Source organism: Mauremys reevesii, linkage group 26 (assembly GCF_016161935.1).
Source record: "Mauremys reevesii isolate NIE-2019 linkage group 26, ASM1616193v1, whole genome shotgun sequence".
Lineage (NCBI taxonomy): Eukaryota > Metazoa > Chordata > Testudines > Geoemydidae > Mauremys > Mauremys reevesii.
This window is the reverse complement of record NC_052648.1, coordinates 6,463,212-6,490,990: the sequence shown is the minus strand read 5'-3', so window position 1 is coordinate 6,490,990 and position 27,779 is coordinate 6,463,212. Positions and strand designations below refer to the sequence as shown.

The 27,779-nt window shown below is 51.2% G+C and overlaps 1 protein-coding gene across 4 annotated transcripts in view; it reads right to left on the bottom strand.

The window, feature by feature from the left end:
- CELF5 (CUGBP Elav-like family member 5) overlaps positions 1-27,547 on the bottom strand; it is a 56,471-nt gene extending 28,924 nt beyond the window's left edge. For all 4 annotated transcript variants that reach the window (XM_039515826.1, XM_039515828.1, XM_039515827.1 and 1 more), the window contains exons 1-2: positions 27,275-27,547; positions 15,862-15,944 (exon numbers count right to left, since the gene is read on the bottom strand). In XM_039515826.1, coding sequence (XP_039371760.1) covers positions 15,862-15,944; positions 27,275-27,533 — 342 coding nt within the window. In that variant the 5' untranslated portion in view covers positions 27,534-27,547. The remainder of the gene's footprint in view (positions 1-15,861; positions 15,945-27,274) is intronic.
- Positions 27,548-27,779: the final 232 nt, after the last annotated feature.

The following is a 27,779-nucleotide window of genomic DNA, read 5'->3' as shown; positions in this document are numbered from 1 at the left end:
CCCTGTGCATGGTCGGGCAGCATCGTCCAGATGTGCACTTGGGAACAGGCTCGGGGGAGGGGCAACAGCTGTACTAGTCACACACACACACCCCTCCCGCCCCCGCTGCATCCTCAAGAACCAGCTTTATTTCTAGCCAGGAAGAAAACCTGGGATTAAGATAAACAGATGGGGAGGAAAATGCAGGGACTGGACTCTGAGCTCAGCCCCACCAGTGCAAATCCGGGGGTGGGGGGTGCAGGGAGGGGGAGGTTTCATTGAAGCTCATGGCTTTACGCCTGCATATGGGAGAATCCAGAATCTTTAACGGCAGCAGTGGGAGGGGGAAGGGAGGAGCGGGAGAGGTTCAGGAGCAACCCCAAGGGGAATTCAGCACCTGAGAACATCCTGCCCCCCCACCCACCCCCACCCCGGCCGCCCATCCCCCCACAGGCCTGTCACTCCAGCTCGTGGCACCTTGGGTAAAGGAGTTGTCGTCATGGAAACGGTTATTCACCACATGGAACCTGACATTTGTGGTTGCCATGGTAACCAGCTCTTAGGGGCATTCCCTCCGCTTTGCACAAAAGAGACATTTTGATATGATCTGTGGCGAGGGGGCTGGTGGGGCGGAGTGGGGGGACAAGGGGGACAGGCCCCCCCCCCATTGCTCCCAGTGACTCTCTGGGCTTTGCCAGCGGGACGTGACCCTCGCGGGATCGGCAGGATGAACTGGCATTATGTAAACAGGGTCCCTTGGCCACCGAGGCCCCAGCTGCTGCGTACGGGCGCCCCAGTGGGGCAGACCTGGGCCAGAACCAGCCCCCGGTGGGAACTGCAGAGCTATGGCGTACAAAGCCCTCTGAGCCCATCGCTGGCTATAGGGGAGTGGGCAGAGAGGCACTGAGGCCTGGAGTCAGCTGTCTTGTCTCAGATGCCCTGGGGTGCATCCAGAGCAGATTTCAATGGAGTTGCACGAGGATAACTAAGAGCAGCATCTGGCTCTGGGATTGTGACCAAGATGGCCTGGGGGGCTCCCTGAGCCGCTCTGCAGACCCCAGCTCGCTCTCACCCCGCCCTCTAAGCCACACGGAGGTCTCTCCTCTGCTCTCGCACATCCCCGGGAAGCTGACCCGAGCACCCCTCAGACCCACTCCCACTGGCTCGGGGCTGCAACCAGAACCAGCCTGACCACGAGATGACCAGGTTCTGGCCAGGCTGAGCAGCTCCCAATCCCTAGCCAGTTCTAACAAGCCCCACTTCCCGCTTCCACTCCCTCCAGTTGATCTGTTGCCAGCAGAGCCGCGAAGGGGCGGCTTGGCTCGTTCTCACCTGCTCAGGGAGACGTGGGTAGAGACGCAGAAGGCGAGATACAGAAGCCTCTCAAAGCAGCGAAAGGCATTTATGTTTGGGGAAGAAATTCAGACTCCTCTGCTTAACGTTTGCAGCGAGAGGTCTCCACCGCCGGCCTAACCAGGGAGGAGGCATCATGCTTATCACAGGCGTTTCCTGGCAATGGCAGCACAGAGCTAAGGAGGCGACATGACCTTAATTCCAGCTCCACCACTGCTATAATGGCAAACAAACCACAAAAGGCCCCACAAGCAGAGACCTAAATGCACAAATGCCAGGAAATTCTACAGCAGCTTTAACCTGGCCCATGTGTGTGCTCAGGCTGCATAGCCCAGAGACACTCCACTAGGAGGGGTGACCAGAACAATGAGCCATATAGAATAAGTGGCTTCATACCAGGTCTCAAGTCACAGCACCTTACGCTGACAGGTATTTGCTGCTCCCATTTTACAGAGGGACAGAGTGAGGTATGGGGAGGGGAAGTGACTTGTCCAGGGTCACCCAGTGAGTCAGTGGCAGAGCTGAAGATACAACCAAAGTATTGTGCTCCTCATGCCCCGCTCTAGCTGTCATGTCCCACTGCATTAGACCACACATGTACAGACCAATAGGCACAGCTATGTATATATACACAGCTATGTTCACGGTGCCCAAATGAACACAGAGACCCACCATGAACACATGCAGTCAGGACACATGCGTGCACACACACACAAACATACAGAGGCAGGCACTCCTGCACAGACGTGTGTATTACACACACACATGCCCTTACACAAGCATGCATGCACCTCCCACACACATATGTGTGAATCCTCTGAAGTATCTGACCACTGGTCTGGCCCAGGATGGCCGTTCTTATCTCCCACGTGCACGGACATATGCATGCATGTACCGGACCCACCCACCCAGACACATGCATGTACTACACACGCCCACACCCATGTGGCTCAGAGGATTTTTGCTAGTGATTTATGAGGCTGAGCCTGCCTCGCAGACTGAGCTTGATTTTCCTCATTAAATTATTTAGATGAGCATTAAAAATTAACCTATTTATTCATTTCTGAAGAATATCACATTAACATTTAGCACACGCTGCTGGGCCGGCAAAGGCCACGCTCCCCCGCCCCTCACCGCCAGTGCCTCGCAGCGCTTCCTACCTGCCGCTAATGATAGGCAGCGTTGTCAGCTCTGTGACCCACCGGGCAGGGGACCAATGGCCTTGCAATGCGCTCCCAGCGACATGGTGGTGGTGTGGCCAGACACACCAGCAAGGGAACATCACCTGGTTAATCAATCCCTCCCTCTCTCTCTGTCACACCACCCCCCCGACACACCCACTGAGTGTGTCTCTCCCTCTTACCCTCCTTTCTCTCTCTCTCTCACACACGCTCTGTGTGTGTCGGTCCCCTCACCCTACCTCGCACATACACACACCACTCTGTGCATGCATCTCTTGCTTTCTTTCCCCCACCTTCTTTCTCACACTCACACACTGTGTCTCTCTCCGGCACTACCCCCTTCTCTGTCACATGCACACATACCAATCCATCTGTGCATGTGTGTGTGTGTGTCTCTCTCTCACACACACACGCACACACACAGAGTGCCTATGCATTTCTCTCCCCTGGGCTCCCACTGGGCAGCGCCCAGCCGGCCTGGCTGGGCTCGAGAGGTGCACTGACCGCAGGTGCGTTTGCAGGCTATCTGCATTCGGACGTTAGAAAGCTCGTCCTTCAGAATTCATGCCGATCCCCAAGTGGTCAGGAGCTGCCTTGTGGGAGGAGCAGAAGGACAGCCCGGAGCAGGCAATTCCTTTCCCGGTGAGGGAGACAGTAAGAGGCCTTTAAAACGTGATTCTGTATAAATTACAATATAAATTGCACCCTGCTCCGTGCTCCTGTAGGGTTTGGACTATGAAGCCCAGTTGGGCGAGGGATTTGGTGGCTACTCCAGCTCCTTTACTGTGACATTCCTGCTCCTGTTTTCTGATGCAATGGCTGGGAATGAGGATGCCTGGGATGAAATTCTGCCACATGAAGGCAGTGGGAGTTTTCCCATAGATTCCAGTGGGGCCAGGGTTTCACCCCTGGAGTCCCCCTACCTGTTGCCCTGCCCAAGGGCCAAATCCTGAGCAGATCCAGGCAAAACGCCTTTTGAAGTCAATGGGAGGTTTCCCAGTGAGTGAGTAAAGCCTCTGGGCTTTGATTCCAGCTGATTCCAATTTGCTCCACAAAATGCACCATTTCCCCCAGAGCATCCCTGGGGATGAGCAGCCCCCAAACGGCCACACTGATGCACTGAGTGAGCGGCCACCCCAGTTACCCAACAGCCCAGCCCCCATCCTGCAGCCATTTCCTCCAGGAGAGGGAGAGACCGTCCCCTCCTGCTTCCTGGGACGTCAGGCCGGGATGCTCAGCAAACCATGTGCTGCAGGGAGGCCCAAGGGAGGAGCAGGCCTCGCTCTCTATTAATTACGTGTAAGTGATGTAGAATAGCCCCTCTGGTGCAACACAGGGTAACCCAGCGGCGTTAAGTAGGTCAGAGGCAGAGACCATGAAACAAACCCAGCGTGTGCTGGCTCCGTAGGGCCCTCACTAGAAACAGGAGCACTCAAGCACTCGCCAGGATCAGGGCAGGGGTCTTCAGCATTGAATCACTAGTTCACTGCCGGCCAGTTTAGAACTCCCTGCCTATTGGGTCACAGCCACTAAACATCCATTCAAAGCACCAGGGTCCTGAACCTCACTTGCACATTCAGCTCCTGTATCTGGGCAGCCGATGAAGATCAATGCCCCGGAACATGAAGGGCGAACAGCGGCAGAGCGTATCTTTCGGCACGTCCCCACATGCTACTCTATCAACGGGCCTCAATCCTGACCTGGCAGATGAAAGGAGAATTTAGTCTTCACTGATCTTTCAGTCCTTGGTGGTCTCCGTTGAGAGCATCAGTAAGGTTGGCCATTAATATGGTACTAACCGAACGCTGCTCTGGCACCATCCAGCTGAGCATCTCAAAGCGCTTTAAGAACGTTAAAGAATTCCCCCTCCCAACTCCCCTCCCCCATGAGGTAGGTAAGTATCGTTGTCCCCATTTTGAAATTGAGGCGGAGGAAGTGACTTGCCCAAAGTCACACAGGAAGTCTGGAGCAGAACCAGGAAAAGAACCCAGGGGTCCTGACTCTACGACTTCTGCTCTAACTGCTAGACCCAACCTTTGTGGAATTAGTGCCAAGAGTAGTGGTAGATTGTCCTATGGGAACCGGTCTGAGAATCCCCAATTCATTTTACCGGAGCCCCTGCTGAAGGCCATCATTTCAGGCAGAGCAGGACGGGTGTCTTCCTTTTCCTGGCCCAGCTGGCTGTGAGTGACAGGCAGGTGGAGAGGGAAGCTGTCCCCGTGCCTCTGGAAGACGAGCACTGAGTGATGACAGACAGCAGTGTGCAGACATCCAGGCTGAGTGAAGGACAATGACACACTAGATCAGTCGCTTCACCTCCTTGGGTGCTCTGCCGCTTCTTACTTTTTCCTTAACGCAATCAGTCACCCCCGTCTTCGCTCCTGCTCCTGCTACTCCGCCAGCAAGGCGAGCTCCTTATCACTGCGACTCGGAAAGTCTTTGGATCTCCCTGATATCCCTATGGAAGTGACAGCGCCATTACCGTGCATTATCATCAGATAACCAACAGGGGAGTCCATCCCATCGCAGCAATTACAAGCCTCTTCGCACAGCAGGCTCTTGGGCAGACGCATCCTGAAGTGGGCGGTTTGATGGGGTGAGTCACTGGCCATTCTGCCCTCACTTGACCCTCTCCATTAGCATGCCTGAAGGCAGCACACCTGAGGCCACGGACATCAAATGAGCTTCCCTGTCATTCTGGTCCTTCCTTGGCCTTTACAATTGGTCTTATTGGAGGTGAGGGTCCGAAAGGTGGTAAGAGGAGTGTGCCAATTCTCCTGGAGTCCTTTCCACATGCTGCAAAAGAAATCTAAATCACATTTCCCAAAAGAAATCTAACTCACGGAAAGAAAAATCCAGAACCAAATCCAGTTGACATGAGTGTTGAAGTAACGCCATCGACATCAGCAGGAGTCACTCTGAATTTACCGCTGGGCTAAATAAGAGTGGAAGCTGGCCCATAACCTCTCAGCCAAGTCTGCACTGACGTAACTAAACACACTGAAAGCTTTTCTAGAGCAGATTCATTGATCTGAAGGCCAAAAGGGTCCATTGTGATCATCTAACCTGACCTCCTGCATAGCACAAGCCAGAGAACGTCATCCACTAATCTCAGCATCAAGCCCAGAACTTCTGCTTAAGCTATAGCCTCTCTTTTACAAAGACGTCCCGTCTTGATTCAAAGACTTCAATTAATGAAGAAGCCACCCCATCTCTAGGTATGCCAATGGTCAATCATCCTTTGTGTTACAAACATGCACCTTATTTCTAGTCTCAATTTATTGAGCTTCAGCAGAGTTCCCAAGACCCTGCCCTTCAGGGTTTTTGTTTTGTTTTTGTGATTGGGATTTTATTCTTATTCTATATGCATATCTACACCACCCAATGCCATGGCATCCCTTAGACCACCCCCACCCAATCTTACTTGAGTGGCTCCTCTGTCTCTCCTGCTCGCTGCCTGTGGAAAGGTCTTTTGAGGAAATGCTCTGGTTTAAGTCCCTGGGTTTCATAGAGGCGTATTGGGGTGAAATTTCATGGCCTGCGATAGACAGGAGGCCAGACTAGATAATCTAATGGTCCCTCCTTAAGAGTGAGCCTCTGTGCTGCCCCTTTCCTATTTGACTGGCAATGCTCTAACCCACAGGGCTAGGTCGCTGCTCAGAGCAAAGTGAAACGCGTCAGGCAGGGCCGGAGGAAGAAAACACTGCGGTGCAGTCACCCCGTTACTCCCACCGCATAACAGGAATGAGGCGGAAGGCAGGGGGGTCGGGCGTGTAGCTCAGCGTCTTGGTAACGCAATGAGAATGGTGCGATCGCCATCTCTGCCCTACCCTATGCATTGTAAGGGAGCACGCAGGCCAGGGACCTGAGACTCACTACTGCTCTGTGCGGCACAGACACCTAATGCTCAGGCTCAGCTGCACCAAGCCCCACAGTCTAGTGAGCCCAGCTTCACGCCACTCCCGGATCTGCAAGATCATTATCACCAGGCTTCTAAAAGCTCCCATCTCGTGACTGGGAGCTGCCCATAATGCCAAGTAGGCTAAGGCAGCTGCAGCGAGATGGGCGGAGGCAGGCATCTCCAGCTCAAGTCTTCGCCTGCCGCTGGTACAGATGCACCAAGAAAGTTTGTCCATTCCCCCTGACCAGGATCCCAGGCTCCCCTAGGCCTGGGGAGACACACCCCACTAGGGTAATTCACCCCCAAGTATTTTCAGGTGGCCTTTTACTCCAGGCCCTTCTGGTCTTGACAGCTTATTGAGGGGAACCTAACTACCCCCTGGCCCCAACCGAGGTCCCAGGGGGCGGAAGCTCGTCCATTCCCCCAACTCCTATTTTTCGCTAGGTCACTCCCGCTCAAATCCAGGGGAAAAGCTCTTCTGGGGATACTGCCTCCATTTAGCAGACACAGAACAAGAAAGAGTCCTCGTGACAATCTGAAGCCCAAGATGCCCCATGTTGTTGCACAAGGATGGATTGTGGCGATCAGAGACCACAGTACCTGTGCTGTTCAAATGTATTAAACTCACCCAAACCTACATGGCTACCGCTCTGAAACCAATCCTACTGGTGATGAATAAAGTTGTCTGAGCCTGTTGGGGGACATCAGGCAAGGGATCTTCCCTAGTGGGGAAAATTACCATCACAGCAGCCTCCTGTATGAAATTCTCCTCTATACTCTTACCAACAGCATCCTTTCCTCCTCTCACCCACTCCTAGTTCTCCCCTCTTGGATGCTCTCCATTTGCATAAGAAGGGTCATCACCCCCTTTGGTCTTACTGGTACCCAAGGCGGGGAGGGGGGGAGGGCATTCCTTTTAGTAGTGTTCGGGGCAGTCCTGCCAATGATGCGTAATGGGAGAACCCTGATACTTCCCTCTTGGAGGACTCCATCATCCACCACCTGCCCCATTTTCTCTCTGACCCTTGCAAAAGAATTAGTGGATCAGATACATTGATTCCTCCCTGTCTGGAAGGAGGCTGGATGACAGTAGGGCTAGGAACTGACTGGACAAGACCCACTGCTCCTCTAGCCAATTCTGCATCACTGCCAAGTGTCGAGATACCCTCGGACGTCCCACCCGCAGCCCCTGGAGTGATGCTGAAGGTCCTAAGACCTCAGAGATGGGCCCAAGGGCCTGAGAAATTCCCCAGAAGCTTTAATCTCAGGCCAAGAGGCTGAGATCAGGCAGGAATGGTTAGAGGGTTTTTACTAAGGCTGGGAGAGGAGTGGGACCCATAGCATCCCCCTCCAGAACAACATTATTCAGACCTGCGAGGCAAAGCTTGGCTCCTGTTTGTAGGTATCTGCTGTTCTCCAAAGAGTTCAAGCCCGAATGGCGGCGGGACATGGCAGCACCTGTTATGCAGTCACCCCCTCCCCCACTGCAGCTTAATTACAGTGATTTGGGAGAGATGGGTCCCTGCTAATTTAATGTTCTTTTGTTGTCGAGAAACAGGAGGCCGGTGGTTCTGTGCTTCAGAACTAGGCTGTGATGGGGACCTCTCCACCCAGGCCTCTGCGTACAGGCCTTAATTAACTCCCAGTTCCCATGGCAACCACTAACGGTGCCGCTCACTTCCTGACAGCCAGGCTGCTGCAGCTCCTCTTTCCGACCGACCGATGCAAATAGAGAGAGATAGAAAACCCTCCTACAACAACAACGCACACATGGAAAAACCAGGCCTGGATGGAAATCCTCAGCAGAGCAATGATGAGGGGCCAGGGTTTGAGTGGGGGAAATCTGCAGTGGCCTGAGCACATGTGAAGGCTGGCGTGCTCCCGCACATACGTGTGCATACGTGAGGCTGGGGAGGGCCCACATTTGCGCATGCATGGAAAATGCATGTACTCGTGTCTGTGTATTTGGGGAGCATGTGCGTGCCATTGCATTGGGGAGCGTGGGCGTGTTTGGGAAGAAGTGTGTGTACGTGTGGGGGTGGGCGTCTTCGTTCACACGCGTGGGTGGGAGCCTGCTCAGAGAAGGATCCCTCCAGCTGAGCAACGTGCCCACACTCTGCCATGGGCCCTGCATACGTGCGTGTGCATTTCCGCTTGGGGAGGGCACCCACTGGCGCGCAGGAAGAGAGCACAGGCGCGCCCTTTGAGGCAGCATGCGGGAGCTGGTGTCGACCTTTCAGTCTTATGAGCTCTCCAGTTCCCAGTGTTTATCCTGGCAGCCCATTTTCCCAGTGCCCGTTGTGCGCATGCTTCTGCTGCATCTTTCGGCTAAGCCCCTCTATTCCCCTGCACTCCCCTTGGGCCAGATTCACCAGTGGAATAAGCCGACGGGATTCCCACTGAAGTGAATGTGAATTGCAGTCACTTCTTAGCCGGGGCTGAATCCGGCCCTGTGCCTTCATGCTGTGGCGCTGGTTCACTGTGCCGGCCCTGGTGTGTTCCCTGCATTGCTATGGTCTAGTGCTGGCGTCGCTGTGAGCAGCCCCCTCTCTGGTGGACTCAGGGCTGGGGAAATATGCGGGAGGCTGAGGGTTTCTATTTAAAAAACCCCACAAAAAGGGGACAGTGCAGGCAATGGCCGTACAAGCTTCCCTCGCCCTGCGCTGATGCCGGACCACCACAGGAGTGGAAGATTGGAGTCCAGCCTTCATCTCCATTCAAGCTCCAGGCCCTAAACCGCGCTCCCGAAAGCTTCCCCAGGCACTGTCAGTTGCAGCATCCTGGATGAGCAGAGCTGGCTCAGTAGGTCGTGCATGGAGAGGCAGCTTTGGAGATATTGACCTAGGCCGGATTCACCCCAGCATTAGAGGTGAATGTCTGGCAACCCCACGATTCGCTCCCTTCAAGCCAGCCAGTCCCACTCTGTTACCTGTTATCGCTGTTAACCCCGGTGCATTGCCTTCCTCATGGGCGGGCCTGAGCGAGCGCTGATTCGCACCAGCGCCAGATCAGGAGCGAGAGGCAAATCAGATGCCGTGTCCTTATGTTCTAGTGCTGCTCCTTGTGCACCATCCACAGGAGCCAGCTCTGCTGCATCTCAACCCCTGGTGCATCCCCAGCATCTCTCTGCTCTAGTGTTGCTGCCTCCCTGTAATTTTCCGTTCTCGTGTCCCTGCGTTCCCAGGCTCTCACCATGTCCATGCATCTCAATACCCCCACTGCTGCTCTTCAACCTGCCCCTATTCCCAGCTTGGATCAATACCAATTCCTGCCACTTATTTGCCTACCTTTCAGCAAGCCCTTCTTTGTTCTGCATAGATATAAAACTGATACTGTACCTTGCCAGAAGAATCACACTCCCCCCCCCCCCCACTCCCTTTTCCCCCTTCTTCTTCAGGAGCAATTTTATGCAATTTGCAACTGTCTGGCTGCAAATGAAAAGAGACACAAAGCGTTTCTCCGAAATATTGAAAAGCTGGCTGCTTTTCCCTCAAATTTCACTTAGCGAGAAGCTTTAACTTTGGCGTGTGTGATCACTGCATGTCATTAATAGCCTCTTCGGTTCCTTTCAGAAGTCGGTAAGTGAAGGCACAATCATGAATCAAAGGGCTGGGTTATTGAGATATAATATCACTTCAACCAGCCAAGGATAAGTGCACTGGGGAGCAAAGAGAGGGTGATGGCCACTGCACCTACATACTGATTGGCACCCTATGAGTACAATAGATTAAGTAGAAGGCCAAGGGCCTGGTGCTCTGCTGTTCAGAACCAAAGATCCTGCCTCCATCCAGACCTCCTAGAGATACATTTTTGAGCCACTTGTAACCCTCAACAGCATGATCTTGGGAAAGGACTTTAGCCACTATCCATTTCTTTCTCAGGATGATCCGCTCCCACCGGGGTTGGGGCAGAGTCCGCAGGGCTCATGGGACTTGCCTTATGGAAAAGATTCCATCTCGGCTCTGAGGTTCCCCAGTCAGTCTGCAGGGCTGGGGAATTCTAAGTGGGAGGTTTGCAGAGCAGCTGTGGAATCCAAAGGCCAACTCCACATCTGGAGTAAAGGGCAGGGTTTTGGAGTGCCCTCCACCCAATGCTGTGCAGGACCCAGCTCTGTGCCTGGCGTAGATGATTGCCTAATGGGGCATCCACCTCGGCTACTAAGCCAAGGATGCATGGAAAATTATAGGTCAGAAGCTGCAGTGCCTGTGAGGCGTTGGGCCAGGATGAGCTGTTTAGATCTCTTCGGTATTGGTGATGCTCCACTCGCTCTAGATCCCAAACACAATCAGAGAGTCCCACTTAGCCCAGCCTGGTATTATTCGAACTTACTCTTACGATCCGAGCTAGCCTGCCCAAAGCTGTTCCCGGAGTACCACGTGTTGCTTTGAATTCCACACAGTCAAGCCCTATGATGCCTTAAAAATAAACCCAGGTCCTCCAAAACCTTCCACTAGCTGGAAGCTGGACCTCTGTCTATATTCAGTTCCATGCCACCAGGATCTTGACTGACTGAATCGTGTTCCACTTGTTTAGGAAGAACTAGGCAAGTATTTGTTTAAGGTGATCTAGTCTCACCTGGCTAAAGGAGTTTGGAATCATCTCTGGTTGATTTGAGATTTCAAGAGCCTAGGAGGAAAATTGAGAACCTGGTGCCAAGGGTGACTAGATGGGACTCTATAACACAGAATTGCAAAACCTGTACAGCAGCGAGAGGTGAGACTGGCTTCTAGATAACGACAGAAGGCTCTGGAAAGCCATCTTGGTTGGGGTTCCCAAAGCAGAAGGGTCTTTGAGATATTGTCAGTTTGGCTCGTGGCCATGCCTGGAGACAGTTTTGAACTTTTTCCATGTAGAATGAGCTAAAATCATTCCTGGTGCAATAAAATTGACCTCCAGGGTGTTATACTAGGGTGGAATTTAGGGTGTCACAGTGCATCGTATTTCCAGGGAGCGTCTGATACAGCATCACTCTGAAACGGCACACGTGAAAGGTTCAACTACGGGGATGAAGAACGACATTTTTATGTTGGAAATAACAGAATACTTTGCCCTTGTATAACACTTTTTCTCTAAGGATCTCCAAGCACGTTTCCTTGCCAGCCAGGCAAGTATTATTACCCCCCGCACTAGAGTGGCTCCAATCCTTCCTCTCCAACAGTGCTCAGAGAAAGGCAACAGGTACTCAAAAGCCCCTAATCTGCGGCGTCCCACTGGGATCCATACTATCCCCTCTTCTCTTCAAACTCTACACGAGACCATTGCAAGAGCTAGTGAGAAGCAGGCACTCAGCTACCGACAATATGCCCATGACATTCCACTGCAGATCTCATTCTCAGCTGATGCAAACACCACGACTCACATGTCAGAATGTCGACTGGAAATTAGCGTTAGGGTTAGGTTGGATGGAGAACAGCTGGCTCAAGCAGAGCCCAGCCAAAACCCAAGTGATGCCATTCAGAAAAGCAAAAGAACTGGCTGAGATGTTGAACTGGTCTATACCTAAAACTTAGGTTGACCTAGCTACATTGCTCAGGAGTGTGAAAAATTCACCGCCCTGAGAGAGTTAAGCTGACCTAAGCCCTGGCATAGACACTGCTAGGTTGACAGGAGAACTCTCCCGCCTCTTGGAGGGGTGGACTAACTACAGCATTGGAAAAACCCCTTCCATGGCTTTAGCAAGTGTCTGCAGCACCGGAGCTGTGCCGCTGTAGCATCTGTACTGGAGACATGGCCTGTTGTCTCTATTTCCATTCATCAAAGTGCGGTAAAAATCTCGAGGTCCCATTTTTCTCCTCACTAAGCTTGGATGACCAGGCAGCACCAGTAGCTAAAAAGGCCTTCTTTGCCCTCCCGCTTGCTAGGGATCTCCACCCCTTCTTCCCAGACCAGGATCTGGCCACAGGGATCCACACACTGGTCACCTCCAGGCTGGATTAGTGTGAATCACTGAATCTGAAACAGAATGTGCAGATGATGCACAGACTCTGGCTGGTACAGAATGTAGCTGCTGGCCTTCTCCATGGCTCAGGCTGCCATGCCAGACCCATGCTCCAGGCCCTCTGCGGGCTCCGAGTCAGCTCCCGAATCCAGTTTAAGGCTTTGGTTTTAATTTTCAAAGCAATTCATTGATCAAGCCTCGGCTCCGTTAAAGGCTGCATTTTGATCATGAACCACTGCAACAGCTGCACCCCTCTAGGACAACGCAGCCCACAGAGCTCAGATCAAAGCACGCGAGAGCATTCTCGGTCGAGGGGGATCCGGCTCTGGAATAAACCCCTAGAGGGGATCAGGTGAACCCACAGGCTGATCATCTTTAAGAGATGCTGCAAAAGCTTCCTCTTCAACTTGCCACCATTCGAATGACACTCAGAACACGGGCTTCCCCCCTTCTGTCCAGTAAACCCCAACCAATCACCAAATGAATAAATCAAAAACCTTACCGCAAGCAGAGTCGTGACCCCAAAAGGGAAGGACTGCCCAAGACTCTAGGAAGTCCTCTGTGGACTTTACTATTGGTTTTACATGGAAACTGCTCGGCTATTCCAGTGATGGCCAGCAGAATAAACTCCCAATAGATAGATTTTACATATGGATAAGATGAGATACCACAGGCTGGATTCCCATTTATACCAGGGCTGCCTTACACTGCCAGAGCTGTGCAAAGGGGCTTTAGTGTAAGTCAGAATAAGGCCCGGAGCGGGTTAAGTGGCTTGACCAAGGGCACAGAGCCAACCAGCAACAGAGCTCGGAATAGAACTCAAGAGTCCCGGTTCCCAGTTCACCACTCTAGCCACACTGCACTCCAGAGAGCTACAAGAAAACCAATCAAGGCCATTCCTCTTTGATCCCAACCGTATAACCCTAACTCAGGCTGAGAAATCTACAGATTAATACTCGTGTTCCTTAACGGTCAAGATCAATCAGTGGTCTCTGTTGAGAGAGCCAATCGGGTGGCCAATTTGTGCCAGCTGTGGTGATGGCATTTGAGACGTGGACAGCTGTCCGCTGGGGAGTGGACTGGACCAACTGAATGCATTATAGGCAGACTACTAAACAGCCACCAGGCAACAACAAAATTCAGCCACAACATGGGCTATATTAGAACCATGGACCAGGCGGTGGTGAAAGGTTCCATATTCTGTCCTCGGCCACCTCTCCCTTTTCATTCTGAACCTGAAGCCCTGTGATTCTGGATTTTGGCTAAGGTTAGAGGAACCCTGCACTGAGGCCAGTTCATCCCAATGTTAACCCTGAAGCCCAACGATGACATAGTATCTGAGGGGTAGCCATGTTAGTCTGAATCTGTAAAAGCAGCAAAGCGTCCTGTGGCACCTTATAGACTAACAGACGTTTTGGAGCATGAGCTTTCATGGGTGAATACCCGCTTCGTCGGATGCATGTAGTGGAAATTTCCAAGGGCAGGTATATATATGCAAGCAATTTCCACTACATGCATCCGACGAAGTGGGTATTCACCCACGAAAGCTCATGCTCCAATACGTCTGTTAGTCTATATGGTGCCACAGGACGCTTTGCTGCTTTTAATGATGACATAGTAATTGTTAACCATTTTGATACTGATCAGTTTAGGGACAGCCAGCAAGTGTGCATTTCCCACAATCCCCAGCAGCTACCTATGCCCCCCGAATACCAAAAGCCTGACATATCCTCACATCGAGATGCCAACAACCTTCAGCTTCTCTGACAAAGCAGTTTTGCATTGTCAATTCAAAAATAAAACCTGCAGTTCTGTCGAAACATGGGGACAGTATAAAATAACTTGCACTTATTCTCACACTAAGCAATGCAGGGTCTACCGCTCGTCCTGGTCTTTTTAGGTTTAATTCACTAGGAATCTCCATTTTGAGCATAAAGGAAGCTGAAGCAGAAATTCAGAGGTCTTGCTGCCAAATCTAGGTCCAGATTACAATGGAAGACACTGAGCCTTGATTATACTGTATGTGGTGCTTGCTCTGCAGCTCCTGTACTGATGAAGTTCTTGTCCACCGTGTGCTGAGTTACAGCACTAAACCATGACCTGTCTGATTTCTATACTGGTATAATGCTTCCTCACTCTCTAGATCCCATGCTGGTCTAATGCTTGTGGAAGGTTATTATGGCTTATCCTGAATGCTAACTTATCCCCCGAAGAAAATTAAGTCAAATAATATTTAAGAATGTATTTCTCTTCGGCTCTCATCTGTGCCCTAAAATAACCTGGAACACCCACAGCCAATAACAGCAATGACAGCTTCCAAAAAAGACTCCATTAAGCTGTAATTAAGCCATGTGAGCTTTCCTGCCTATTGCAAACACAGATCCATGCAGAAAGCGAACAGTAAAAACTACGGGTGGCTCTAGGGGCTGGCAGAGGTGAGGGAAGCTTTCTGGTCCTGCAGGAGTTAAAGGGGAAATGTTATGGTTAAGAATTCCTAACCCCTCTCCAGAGATCCCCGGTTTACATTAATTATCCTGCTGCCTTAAGCACTCAGGGTCTCCGGTGAGTTTCTGTCTATAAGTACCCGAGTCCTCCGCCTACTCACCTACAAAGGAATCTTTTCGGCGCATTTGTTCAAACCCCAGAGCAGGGAGAAAACAAGCCCAGCCTAGCCAGGGTCCTTCTACCATCAGAAAATGGGGACGGCAAAGTTTAAAAAAACAACCCCAATAGCATCGAGCTGAGGGCTGATCCCCCCCACACCTTAGAGCGTATCCATGTTGAACAATCCCTCCGGTCTCTCCATAGAGGTTTCATACTGACCATAGACAGCAGACAGGGCACAGGGTATGGAGGGCTACCTACAGGCGTCTAGAATTCCCAGTCTCACCCGGTCAGTGGATTTCTCTTCTGAACGACAGGATGGGTCTGCGTATAAGCAGGGACATTTTTCCTCCACTGTCTAGTCAGCCTCGGTAATTGAGCTCAGCGTCATGTCAGGCTCTACACCGCGACCCTGAACAACCGGGCCAGTCGCTCTGGCAGGGGAAACATGCGAGGAGCTGTAGCTGATGTGCAAACGAGCCTGGGGGAATCTGGGAAAAGGTTCCAGCATCACATGCCGTATCTCATTTCCTGCTCCACCTGACTCCTCCTCACAGGCTGCCCATCTAAAGAAAGTACCAGCTTCCTGTGCCACATCTTCCACCCTGTAATATGACCGTTTCCTGGTGATGTGGGTAAGCAGCATTAGACCCCGTTTTACAGATGGGGAAACTGAGGCACAGAGGAGCGAAGCGACTTGCTTGAGGTCATACAATAAGCCTCTAGTAAGGTCAGGAATCCAACCCAGGGGGTTTGCCTCCCAGCTCCCTGTTGTAACCACCAGACCAAGCTCCTCTTTGAGAGAGAGAGAGAAAGAAGAATCAAAGCCAATGCTCCCTTCAGTTCGCAACCCAGCTCAAGTCAAGAAACCCACAGACCATAATTCATCAACCACCGGGACTTACCCCTGGCAAAGTCTTCTGTTCGTGTAGCGCAGTCTGGGCTTTGATGGCAGAATCTCTGGCACAGTATGTGAGAAATGCACAACCTGCGGTGGAGACAGCAAATGCCCAGTTAACACACAATTGCCTACAACATAAAATCCCCCCCACCCCCACATATCCACGATAACAACATGTTCCATGAGTTCATGGACTATGTGCCTTGCCATCCCCCCCACCAGCCCACAGACCCCTGCTCTAACCTTCCTGTACTGAGTTTAGAGACGAGGAGTCAAGCATGGTGCAGGCAGCCCTGGTAGCCCACGTTTTTATCTAACATCTTTATTAATTACCTGCAAGAAGGGCTGAAGACTTGTTAATTAAAGGTGCAGATGTTACTAAATCGGGAGGTGTCGCAAAACACCAGGAATGAAACTAGATAAATAATATATAGGGGCCTGGGCCAGATTTTTCAAGGTATTTAGGCACGGCTACACTCAGTTGTGCAACGCCTAACTGATTTAGGAACTCAAGTCTCATTTTTAAAAGGGATTTGGCTAAACCCCTTTTGAAAATGAGACTTAGGCTCCTAAATCTGGTCAGCATGCCTAAATAGCTTGAAAAATCTGGGCCTTCATCCAAGGCCCATTGGAGTCAAGGGAAAGGCTCTGTGGGCTTTGAATCAGATGGGGGCAGGAGAAATGCAAGCTGGCACAGCCAGTGGAAGGAATAACCTCAAACCAGTGCCGGAACGAGGGCAAGGCGAGTGAGGCACTTGCCTCGGGCGCAGAAGGTGAGGGGCGCAGAAAGTCTCTCATTTGGCGGCAATTCAGCGGCAATTTGGCAGCAGATCCTTCCATCCGAGAGGAACCTGCCGCCGAAGAGCTGCACGTGCCGCCCCTGTCCCTTGCCCCGGGCGCAAAAATCCCTAGTTACGGCTCTGCCTCAAACACAGATATTCAATGGGAGGATGAGGCTTGGATCAGCAATTCCAAAAAATACCCAAGGAGTCAGAGCAGGCAGCAATTTAGATACCAGCATGCCATGGTGTATGGGAGCGGAATGCGATTTTCGGCTGTCTGTGCAGAAGCATCTTGTCCTGGAGCAGGAAGGGACTCTACGGCAGCAATGAGACAGTGTAGCAAGAGCAGTCCTGGCTTTCCGTACCATACACACGTCTACATACGCTACACGCCTACACACGCACGCCTGGCAATTCAGAGAGAAGCGAGCACGACAAGTATTGCAGGGATTGATTTATGAAGAAAGATTCAAGGGGCCTGAAGTCTTTACTCCAGATTCGACCCAGCATCTTTGGCTAAAATCGTGACGAAAGGGGGAGGGAGTTTAGCCACCTACACTTTTTACAAAGGTGTCCCGCCCAAGGAGAGGGAGAGGGATTGTTTTAGGGTGCTCTGAGGTGGCAATGCTAAGAAAAAACGGGATGAAGCTGAGCAAAGAAAAAAATTTGGCTGGTTATCAAGGAACGTTTCCTATCAGAAGGATTTATTAGACTGTGGAATAATCTCCCCAGGGAAGAGCTGGAAGTCCCGTCACTTGAGTCATTTCAGACAAAGCTGGGCAAAGCACTGGAGAATAGACTCCAGTACAGGAATGCATATGCCCCTCCCCCACCTCTCCCAGTCCCATTGGCATTTAATTACAGGGCAAATTTTGTCCTGTATGAAGGCAGAATTCATCCCCGTGTTAGTCAGGGCTCTCAGACTGCTACAAAATGTCTTAACCCGCAGTGCCGGTCCATGTCACAGATCTCCACTCACAAGGCTTCGGCCCAGATAAGAGGCCTGATCTTGCAATCCAATCTCAACAAGCTTCTCTACACCCCAGCATTGAATCGATTCGCCCATGCTTTGCCCAGCCGAGTCTGAAATGATTCATACTCAGGTGAGTAAGGGCTGCAGGACTGTCTATTCTGGCAGCCAACCCAGAGTCCCGCGTTGACTCATATGATTTTTCTACCATGCTGAAGCAAACTTTGCAGAACAATCACCACTCTTGAGTGTCCTTATCCCACATATGGCAATAAGATTAAGCTGCCCTCCTTACATTCTGCATCCAATAAACTGCCTCTGCGAAACAAATTATACCTGGCTCCGGAGCTCTTGCTAGAAAAACAGCACATGAATATTAAACATATCCGACAGGTAATTAAGACTCCTTGCCCAGCCTTCGAATTGAGGATGCATCGTGCCAGGCTCGGTCTCAGGCTTAGCAACTAATTTAACTAAGGAACACGGGACTGGGAAAAACTCACACAGACACACACTCGCTTCCTGTGCCAAATGCAGTATCTGGTGGGCTCCTTCGTGAAAACACAGGCTGACAAGTATCCCAAGGTTTTTGAATCCACCCGTTCCTCTGACAGCTGTCAGGTGGACCAAAGGTGAAACACTCAAACGTGCCTAAGTCACTTAGGCACTAAGTCCCATTTTTAAAAGTAACTTAGACCCTTGGGAGCCTAAGTCCTACATATGTAGGCTCCTAAGCACCTAAGTCACATGGACTGAGGTTGCTAAAGTGATTTAGAATCTTTTGAAAATTCCCCCCACGTTTACGGGGCAGGGCCTGTTCAACCTGCATGTTCAAAGAGACCCTGCGTCCGCTCGTGTCTGACGGGATTATAATAATCTGTATTGCCATAGCAACCAGTGGCCCCATCTGAGTTTGGGTTCCCATTGAGCAGGTGCTCTACACACCTATAGCGAGGAGATTATCCCTTCCTCTAAGCGTTTACAATCTAGCAAGACAAGACAAAGGTGGGGGGGGGGGGAAACCAGAGGGAAAGTGACTTGCCCAAGGTCACCCAGCAGATCGGTGGCAGGGTTGGGAACTGACCCTGGCTCTCCTGACTCCCAGTTCAGTGTCCCAACCCCCATCGGACTCCTGGGAGGCTCTGGAGACAAAGGCAGAGCGAGAATTATGGAAAGTGCCAGCAGCTGTAGAGCTAGATTTTCCAAGTGCGTTTTAAAGGCCTAACTCCTGATCCCAGTGAAGTCAATGGGGAACTAACTGCCAGGAGACGAGGATTTGGGCCGAGGTGCCCATTTTAGCAGGGAAAATGCACAGAATTCCACGCACAAAGCCAGAAAGGTATTTCTAGGGGCAGCTAAAATATGGGATTTGCAAAGCCCAGTTGCACAAGACCTAATCCGGAGAAGTGGCGAGCACCCACAACTCCCATTGACTTCAGATTCGGGTTCTTACGTCTTCCGCATTGCACATGCAACCTACAGCCGCATATTTATTCTAGCTTATATATTTCAGGGATCTGTGTTTGGATTTAGCACTAGTGATAGGTGCCTGGAGACCGAAGTCCTCTTTCTCCACAGACTGGGTGCAGTCTGGACAGGGACCACATGAGTCTTCCACAAACTAGCCAACCATGATGCCCCAATCCCTTGAGGTGCCTTGGGGAAAAGGCAGTGTAATCGCTGTGGCCCAACTTCTGTGGTGGGTTTTGTTCAATGAGGACTGGACTGAGATCAAACTCATTTCACAGAAACCACCGAACAGCAATTGTATGGTGCGAAGCAATTTCCAGCAGCCGCCGGCCTGGGTTGGATTTGAACTCCCAACCAAGTGGCAAAAGACTCAACAGTCTGTTGCCAACTCCCTGAGCAATCCTCATCCAACAATTTCACCGACACATTTGTGCATCTGCAGCTGCATGCTGCCCAACACCCAATCTGGTTATGAACATACATGCCCCCTTCTACTCACGTTGTGAGGCAAATAGCATTGACCTTCTTTCTCCTCTTCCTTCACACTATAGCCCTATTAGCTAGATCCGTAGATCTCAAGGTGCTTTGCCAAAGGAAAGCTGGTATCATTATTTACAGAGAGGGAAACCGAGGCACCAAGCGGGGAAGTGATTTGGCCAAGCTCATCAATGGATGTGGTATAGACCCCAGGTCTTCTGCATCCATGTCTGGTGCCCTCTCTCCTGGACAGCACTGCCTGCAAAGCTAACTGGGGCCTTTCTAAGCAAAACCCTTTGTTTTAATTAGCACTGAAATTAACCTTTTGTTATACTCAAAATGTCTATTGCTCTGGAACATTTTCCTAGAGTCATAGATTCCAGGGCCAGAAGGGACCAATAAGATCATCTAGTCTGACCACCCTGAGAACTTCCCCAAAGAGATTCCTACAGCAGATCTTTCATGACTCCAGGTAAATTGTCCCAATGGTTAATTACCGTCACTGTTAAAATTTTAACCTACCTATCCCAGGAGTATGGAGGTGTTGGATAGACTATCGTCATGCATTCTTCCTCCACCTCCTCTAATTCCAAATGGATGTTAGATTTTGTTGCTTGCATCTTAAAGTACCCAGGTCTCCGAACCAGTATTAAAAAGCCTTTCCCCCTCTTACCTCTATTTGTAGGGAGAAACGCCAGCTGTTCATCTCTCCCTCCCCGCTCACCACCCACGAAACACAGGAGTTCACTGGACTGTATATAGGCAGCTTTGGCCGCCTTTTTGTATTTATTTGAACTGCAACATATAGATCAATCTCTCTCCAAAAAAAAAAAAAAAACGCTCTCTGTTATCTGAATAAGTATGTGTGAGCGGATCAGGCACAGATAAGGGGTTGCTGTTATAACTGTGTGTTGGATGGTGAAAATCACATTGTTGGACGTTTCTCTGCAGCGATGACTTAATTTGCTTCCTTCCCGTTCCCTCCCAGCCACACACACACACACACACACATACACACTTTGTCCCAGTTGATTGCGAGTTATTACAGTTGGCTTTTTAACCAGAGGTGGGACTTCACCAACCCTTTCCCCCTCTCATCTCTAGACAGAACCAGCCCCAAGACTCTGGCGAAGTTCAGAACCTACATCGGGATCTGCAGCCCAAACTTTGCCGGCTCGGGCCCGGTGACTATTTTTAACTTAGGATAAAGGAGATTTTAAAAAGCAGCAATGAAAACATTTTCTAAACATGTTTGCAATCCAATCAGCCCCTTGGTAATTTGATTTGTAGGAAATGGCGAGTGAGGCACTGCACGCCGAGGACTGAAGGTACTGAGGTCACTGGGCTCTTTGCCAAGGGCTTCAGTGGGAGCAGGATTAAGCCCAGAGACCAAGGTGAGAGGCACTTTATGCATGTGCATTATCATACTAAATGGTGAATGTTCCTACACAGATGGTCACTTATTGCTGCTCCCTACTTGCAACTGGAACAGATTCGGGGCCGCCTGTTGAAACCATTTACGTGCTCTTGTGCTCCAAACTGGGGGGGCACCATTGCCTTGTGTGGGGGGCACTAGCTCAGCTGCATCCTTTGGAAAAGGCTATTCTCACCATACCATCCACACCCAGGGCCCCTAGGAGTCCCTGATCATTTCGCCCCAACACGTGGCGGCAGGAGTCACGTCAGGAGCTTACGCTACTTCGGTTGCACCTACGTCCTGGTCAGGAACGCTGAGGGGGATCTTGCCAGGACGTTATATTCCTGGCTGCCCAATTATGTAAATGTTAGGGGAACGAGAATCGCCCCTTGTCCCTAGAGAGACATGGCCGATTGCAAACTGATTCCTGAGCTACACCCACCCACCCCCCAAGTAAAACTCCAGCTGCATTGTAGCCTTCTGTCTGGTCTCAGAGTTCGGGCGAGCCCGCGGAACGTAACAAAGCCTTAGGAAAACAGACATCTGGAGCAGGGAAGATCCTCTCCCCGAGTCAGGGATCCCATTTTCCTGGTGGAAGGCAGGTGTCTCTGGTTCCTAGAACTTCAGTCTGAGATGACCACCTTGGAGTTGAGGAGGGACCCTCTCAAAACCAGAGTCGGAGGCGACGTGTAAAGTGGTATCAGTGGGGGTGAGTCTAAGTCTAAGCCAATTGACGTTAGGTTTTCTGGGGTAACATTTCCCACCACTGCTAAGGCCAGTACACCTCCCCACCCCCATTAACCACCAGGGGTAGGGCTCACGCGGCTGAAGACAGTTTTAACAGCATGTCAGCTAACCGTGCTCAGACGGGGGCTGCGGGATGTGGTGCTAAAAATGCTGTTGGCCATGGAAGCCTTTGCTATACATGGTTTCTACGCTTTTCTCCCATTCTGCTACCACTAGCTGAAACACTGGCGAATCTGCCAGTAAGTGGCCTCACGTAGACTAGGCTGCAGTGGGAAAAGAGACATTACACTGCCTTAGACTCACCTCTGAATATGATCTGGAGATGGGATAGGTAAAAGCCTCCGATTTTCCTAAACTAGCCTTCAAACCAGACAGCTTGACTAACCCCCTTCAACCCTGAGCCAAAGAGTGTATTTGCCCTTAGCACCACCCACCAGCTATAACAGCAACCACCAGCGGCTCAAATACCCAGAGCAAGAGAGGCGTGGAGAGACCGAGAAACCCTGCCTCTAGGATGCAGGAACTACTCTGTGGTCCTGCTGCTAGTTATTATGGAAGCCCTGGGAAGAGAGAACAGCAACGCTCCCCGTTCCCGCCCCCGCTAGCCAAATGCTCTCAGAGCATCCAACAGGAAATCCCAGTCCAGGCTATCGGCGCCCACTGAAATGATCAGAGATGGCACATCTCTACTAATGCTGAAATGTTAAGGAGTCCACGGGATGCTACTAGAGGAGTGCTTATTAATAATGATCCTGGGCTCGGCTGCCCTACTGCACCCACTGTCTAAGAGCCTCGAAGCACGTTACAAACGTTAGTTAGTTAAACCTCGCAACAAGCTAAGGGGAGAAAGCGTCATCAGGCCCTGAAATGCAGCAGCTGTTGAACAGCCTGCAGCAATACACAGAAGTTTGGGGCAGCAAGTGAGGAATGTGGCATAGGACTGAAACAGCAGGGTGGGGGCTACGCAGGCAGCTCACTGGAATGTGGCCAACTCCCTTACGTTTATAAAGCGTGGCCTGGGATCTTTAATGATGACAAGCGGTCAGAATCTCGACGGTAGACAGAGGCTCAGTACGGATAGCGGGGAGACTGCGTGACGCCATCAACACTTCCTGTAGCGCCAAGGTCTTCCAGGGACGTCGGCATCCCAACATGATCCTACCTCGTCTAGCTTGCGAGATCGGCCTGGATCACAGCAAAGGGTGGCTGGCTCCTCCTGCACTGGCTACTGGAACGATGATCCCCAGCTACATCCTAATGGCTACTGCTGTCACCGATAGCCTAATGCCTGTATTAATAAAGGTTAATGGCATGTGTGAGACTCATGTCTCCAGATCTTTGGTTTGCTCAAGGAAAGGGAATATTCAGGCCTCCATTGCTGCATAACCATAGCATCTCAGGGTTGGAAGGGACCTCATCTAGTCCCACTCCTTGCTCAAAGAAGGACCAATCCCCAGACAGATTTTTGCCCCAAATCCCTAGGTGGCTCCCTCCAGGATTGAACTCACAACCCTGGGTTTAGCAGGCCAATGCTCAAACCACTGAGCTATCCCTCCCCCAAAGCCATTACTGCATTGGCTGGGAATGGCTTTGGGGGAAGGATAGCCTTCCACTGATTTCTTTAATGGGCTTAAGCATGTGAAACTGGCATAAGGGGTCAGGTTTATGGAGCAGCCTGCTCCTACCAGCACCCGGAACACGAGCTGAAAACACAGAGGTGGAAGGGGCCGGTAGGCAGGGTGCTGCTGCCTCCTCTGCCCATGGCCAAACCATGGCACTCTCTGCCTATTCGCACGCCCAGGTTTAGACTGTTCCTCTGCCATTTCCTCCCTGGGGTCCGGTTCAGTATCTCATGCTTCACAGCCTCTCTCCTTCCCCTCCCATAGTCTCCGTCATGAAATCCACCCAAGCACGCAGCAGATGCTCTCACAGAAACCTCCATGAGCCCAGTTCTGGAATTTAAGGCCAAAGATTTTCATCGGACTCCCCCTCCTCGTCCACCTCCCCCAGCGTATGTGAAAACACTTCCCCGCTCTTCCCATGGAAATAGCAGCTCGATGACAAATATTGCCATTAATATGCAAATATATCTGCCATCATTAACATAAATAGAAAAACTGCATCATGAATAATATCAGGGGGAACTGGAGCAATATCAACTACCAAATAGGTTGCTGAGGTATTAATATTCAGCCACTAATATGAATATATCACCGTTTCATAATAGCATTGACTTTAAGGCACTAATTCTTATACAGGAATGGAGGAGCCTCCTAGCGCAGTGAGTCTGTCAGTTCTCCACAGTAAAGGAGGGTGAGGAGAGCGCTGAATATGAACCCACGAGAAAGGTAAGGTGCCCTGCTGCTATTAGGATGGGTGATGGCCCAGGCCTTCCACTGATTGTGAGCTAGGAAACTCTGGGCACCCAGCCTCCAGCTCCTACCTTCCTTTGCAGCTGCAGGTGCCCGCTGGGCCCAATCCTATGAGATTCTGACTGTCCTCAATTCCCACTGAAGTTGATGTCAGTGGAGGTTCAGCAATCCCCTGTTATTATTTGGGGAGGTGAATGACCCAGCTTCAGCCATGTGAAGTCCACTCACCTCCCACGCTTATGGCGACCTTATAAGCGAGCGCATCAATAATAACAGAAAAACGAGTAACAGCGAAACCTGGTGCAAGGAAATCAACCCAAACTTTCTATTTGTATAAAACAGGGAAGGAGGAAGAACCAGAAGCCCTGGAAACAACCACAGTGATAACCTGAACTTTCAAATGTCTTTCCCTGGAAAGAAGCATCGAGAGCAAAACAACATCCCAGCAACGCCTGCATCCTCTCAAAAATGTCAAAGCCAGGGGGATTTTTTGGGGGGAGGGGGGGCAGGCTACTCAAATCCTGCATTTAGCGGCAAGTTAATGTCACAAGGATTTGGCTAATACCAGCGCTGCCCCCTCTAATTTCCATAGCTGAGTGGCAGATCCCTGGAATCTGCCTTCTGCCTTTAGCCTGACCTCAGCCTACAAACGCAGCCTATATTTAACATGTCGATTGTAATGAAATGTGCGTTCGAGTCGTGCCCCCACCCCATCCACCTCCTCGCTGTGTTTGAAAGGCGGGTTGCTGTCAGATGGTAACAGGTTTGTTCAGAGACACCCGCGTGCGCGCACACACCGACATCTGACAGTTTTATTCTGAAATCCTGATTGAAGACAGAAACCCTCCCTGGGCTAAAGTCAGCCATCGCAGCTCCTATTGGCTTCAATGGGGGATGATTCCCCCTTTACACTGGAGCTGAATTTAGCCCTTTGGCTGGACAGATACTGGTCTTCTGTTAATAACACTTCCTTTTGTCACCTTTTCCTCTGTTGGGCTTGCAACAATCAGATGTCCCTGGGGGAATGTTGGCACTTGCAGCTATAGGGTGTTTTGCTTTTCAGAGTGACACCCTGAACTCAAAACCAGCTGCATCAGAACCGAGCTGGGCTCCCCTTCCCTCCAGTGAAAACCCCTATATCATGACACCACAAATCATTTTAGGGCATACACGGCCAGGCCGATTGCTGACAGCTTTAAAGGTCTTTCCTGTATGTTCTCTGCCGTTTAGTTTTAAACCTGTCACGCAACGGGGCTTCCACAACCTGTGTCAGGTCTTTCAACAAACAGGTTCTTTGATTTCTCTACCATCCCCTTAGTGGTGGTGATCAGAGTATTCTAAACTTGGAAACATCTACCCAGGGCCAGGCTTAGGGGGGGACGTGGATTCAAGCCACAGACCTGATACTCGGAAAACAACAAGCTTTTAAAACATCCGATTTAAAAAATAATAATAATTACAGCCTAAACATGCTTTCCAAAACTTGTTGGCATCCTAAAGCTTCTAGGATAATCAGAAGCTCAGGATGGCCTTTCATCCACTCTAGATACCGCTGTGAAGAATAGATTTGCCGTTTATAATCTTTGTCGTGCAGATTTGAAAACTGCAGCATTATAGCCTGGTAGGAGGTTCAGTACCATAGTCCAGGGACTGCTGGTCTTCCACTTTGGAGACCTGCTTCCACATCTGCTCCGGGCCTTCATTGCAATGAGTTTTTGTGATCTCAGCCTAGTCTGTCCTGTACATCTGTCCACATAAAAAAAACCCAGCCATGCAATTTGTCACGACTGCTTGTCACCAGGCCCAGTGGCAAAATACAGAGGGTGCTGCAAATCTGGACTGAAGGGACTGGCACAGCTATACAGAGGGTGGGGGGTTAGGAGAGCAGTGGATGCTGCAAGTTAGAACCAAGGGGCATTGGATTATTGATGTGACACAGTTTCCTTGCTACCTCAGTCAGGGTTTGGGGCTGAGGTGGGTTGGCAGAACAGGGGGCCAAGAGGAGCCCTGGGGACCTTCCCACACAACCACCGCTTGGCTGTCGCCAGCACTATCGTTCCTTCACTCCAATTCCATTCCCACAAATCTGGAAAGGGGCAGTGGGGCGGCAATGCAACTTCTCCATGTACCCTATTGTAAAAAGATGCCTGTGTGTATCATTCATGTACACCAAAATACCATTGTCTGGGAGAGCCCCACACATGAGCAACCAGAAGGCTCTAATCGCAGACATAAGTTTTTACAATAAACACTTTTACTGGCATATATTGAATGTACTCAAACAACATTCCCATGATACGCATGGTGCTGTACAGTTAATGTCTATAACCATCTATGTATAAAGAGGGTCATTTTTAGCACTATATAAATATCGCCTAGCTAGAGAAGGTGATTTCAAAGCTATAACGTGGCTGCTATTTTCTATAAGTCTTAAGATTTCAAGGGGCCTTCCACACACCCTCCTCCTTCCCCTTGTTATACTATTATATTCTACAGTAGTGGACCAAAAAAAACTACAGCTCACAGAAATGTTACTGCAGCATCTTGGATCAATAATCTTCAGGGGGGGATTGGAATGAGGTTCAGCTATGAAACCATCCAATGGTTCACCCTAAATTAACTTGAGTCTAAAGGGGGGAGGGGATATTCCCCTTCGTTCGGGGGAGATCTTTGGCCAGAATTGGCCGTGGGCAAAGGAGCCCGATAAGCGAGGAAAGGCATCGGGCCCAGAAGGCATGTGAAGAAGTATTAAGGACATGTCACAGATTTCCCCAGACCCAGGCACAACCCCGTTTCTTTGTGGCTCCAACCCTGCCTAGAGCAGAGCGAGAGTCTGACAGTCTCAGGCTGGCGGCAAGAGGAGGGTCGAAACCACCAGGGCCCCTTTGTGAACATTACAAATGTCATTCTGTTCTGAGGATTAAAAGTTCCCGGGCAGCTCCTGTCAAAAGCCTAAATGAATGAAAGGAACCGGCTGGAATCTGCCAGCGCCCCGGAAAGGCGAGGAGGTGGAGAGGAGAAGGGGGCTGGGGACGCTGGGGGGCAGCGGGGGCTCTAGGAGTTGGGGGGGCAGAGGGAGACAGGGAGGAGAAGCTGGAAGGAGGGAGGGTAGAAGGGAGATGGCTGGCAGGGGGGTGGCTGGAGGAAAGGAGGATGCTGGGGGGGGCTAGGGGGAGGCTCACCCTTGTGCATGCCGGTGTAGCGGTCCTTGAGCACGGTGAGCTCGTAGATCTTGCCGAACTGCTCGAAGAGGGGCTTGAGGTCCTTCTCCTCCAGGTTGCGGGGGATCTGCCCCACGAACAGCTTGATGGCATCCAGGTCCTTCATGCTGTCCGGCTGCGCGGGGGGGTCCGAGCTGCTGCTGCTGCTGCTCATGGGGGAGGCTCTGGGCTGCAGGAGCTGCTGCTGCCGCCTCGCCTCGCCCTCGGTGAGTCTGGCCATTCCCCGAGCCCGGCGCAGGATGCAGACGGGGGAGGAAGGAGCTCGCAGCTGGAAAGGGCTCAGCCGCCAGCGGCGGCAGCATCAGGACCACAAAGAGCCGCTCCACAGGGACACCTGCCGGGCGCGGAGCGGAGCTGCAGCCTCCAGGAGCCAGGCACCCGGCCCCGGGGAGGCCAAGCCCGCCTGGGGCTGCGAACCAGGCGGGGACCCTGCCCCGGGGGCTGCCAGCGCGGCTGGCCTGCAACC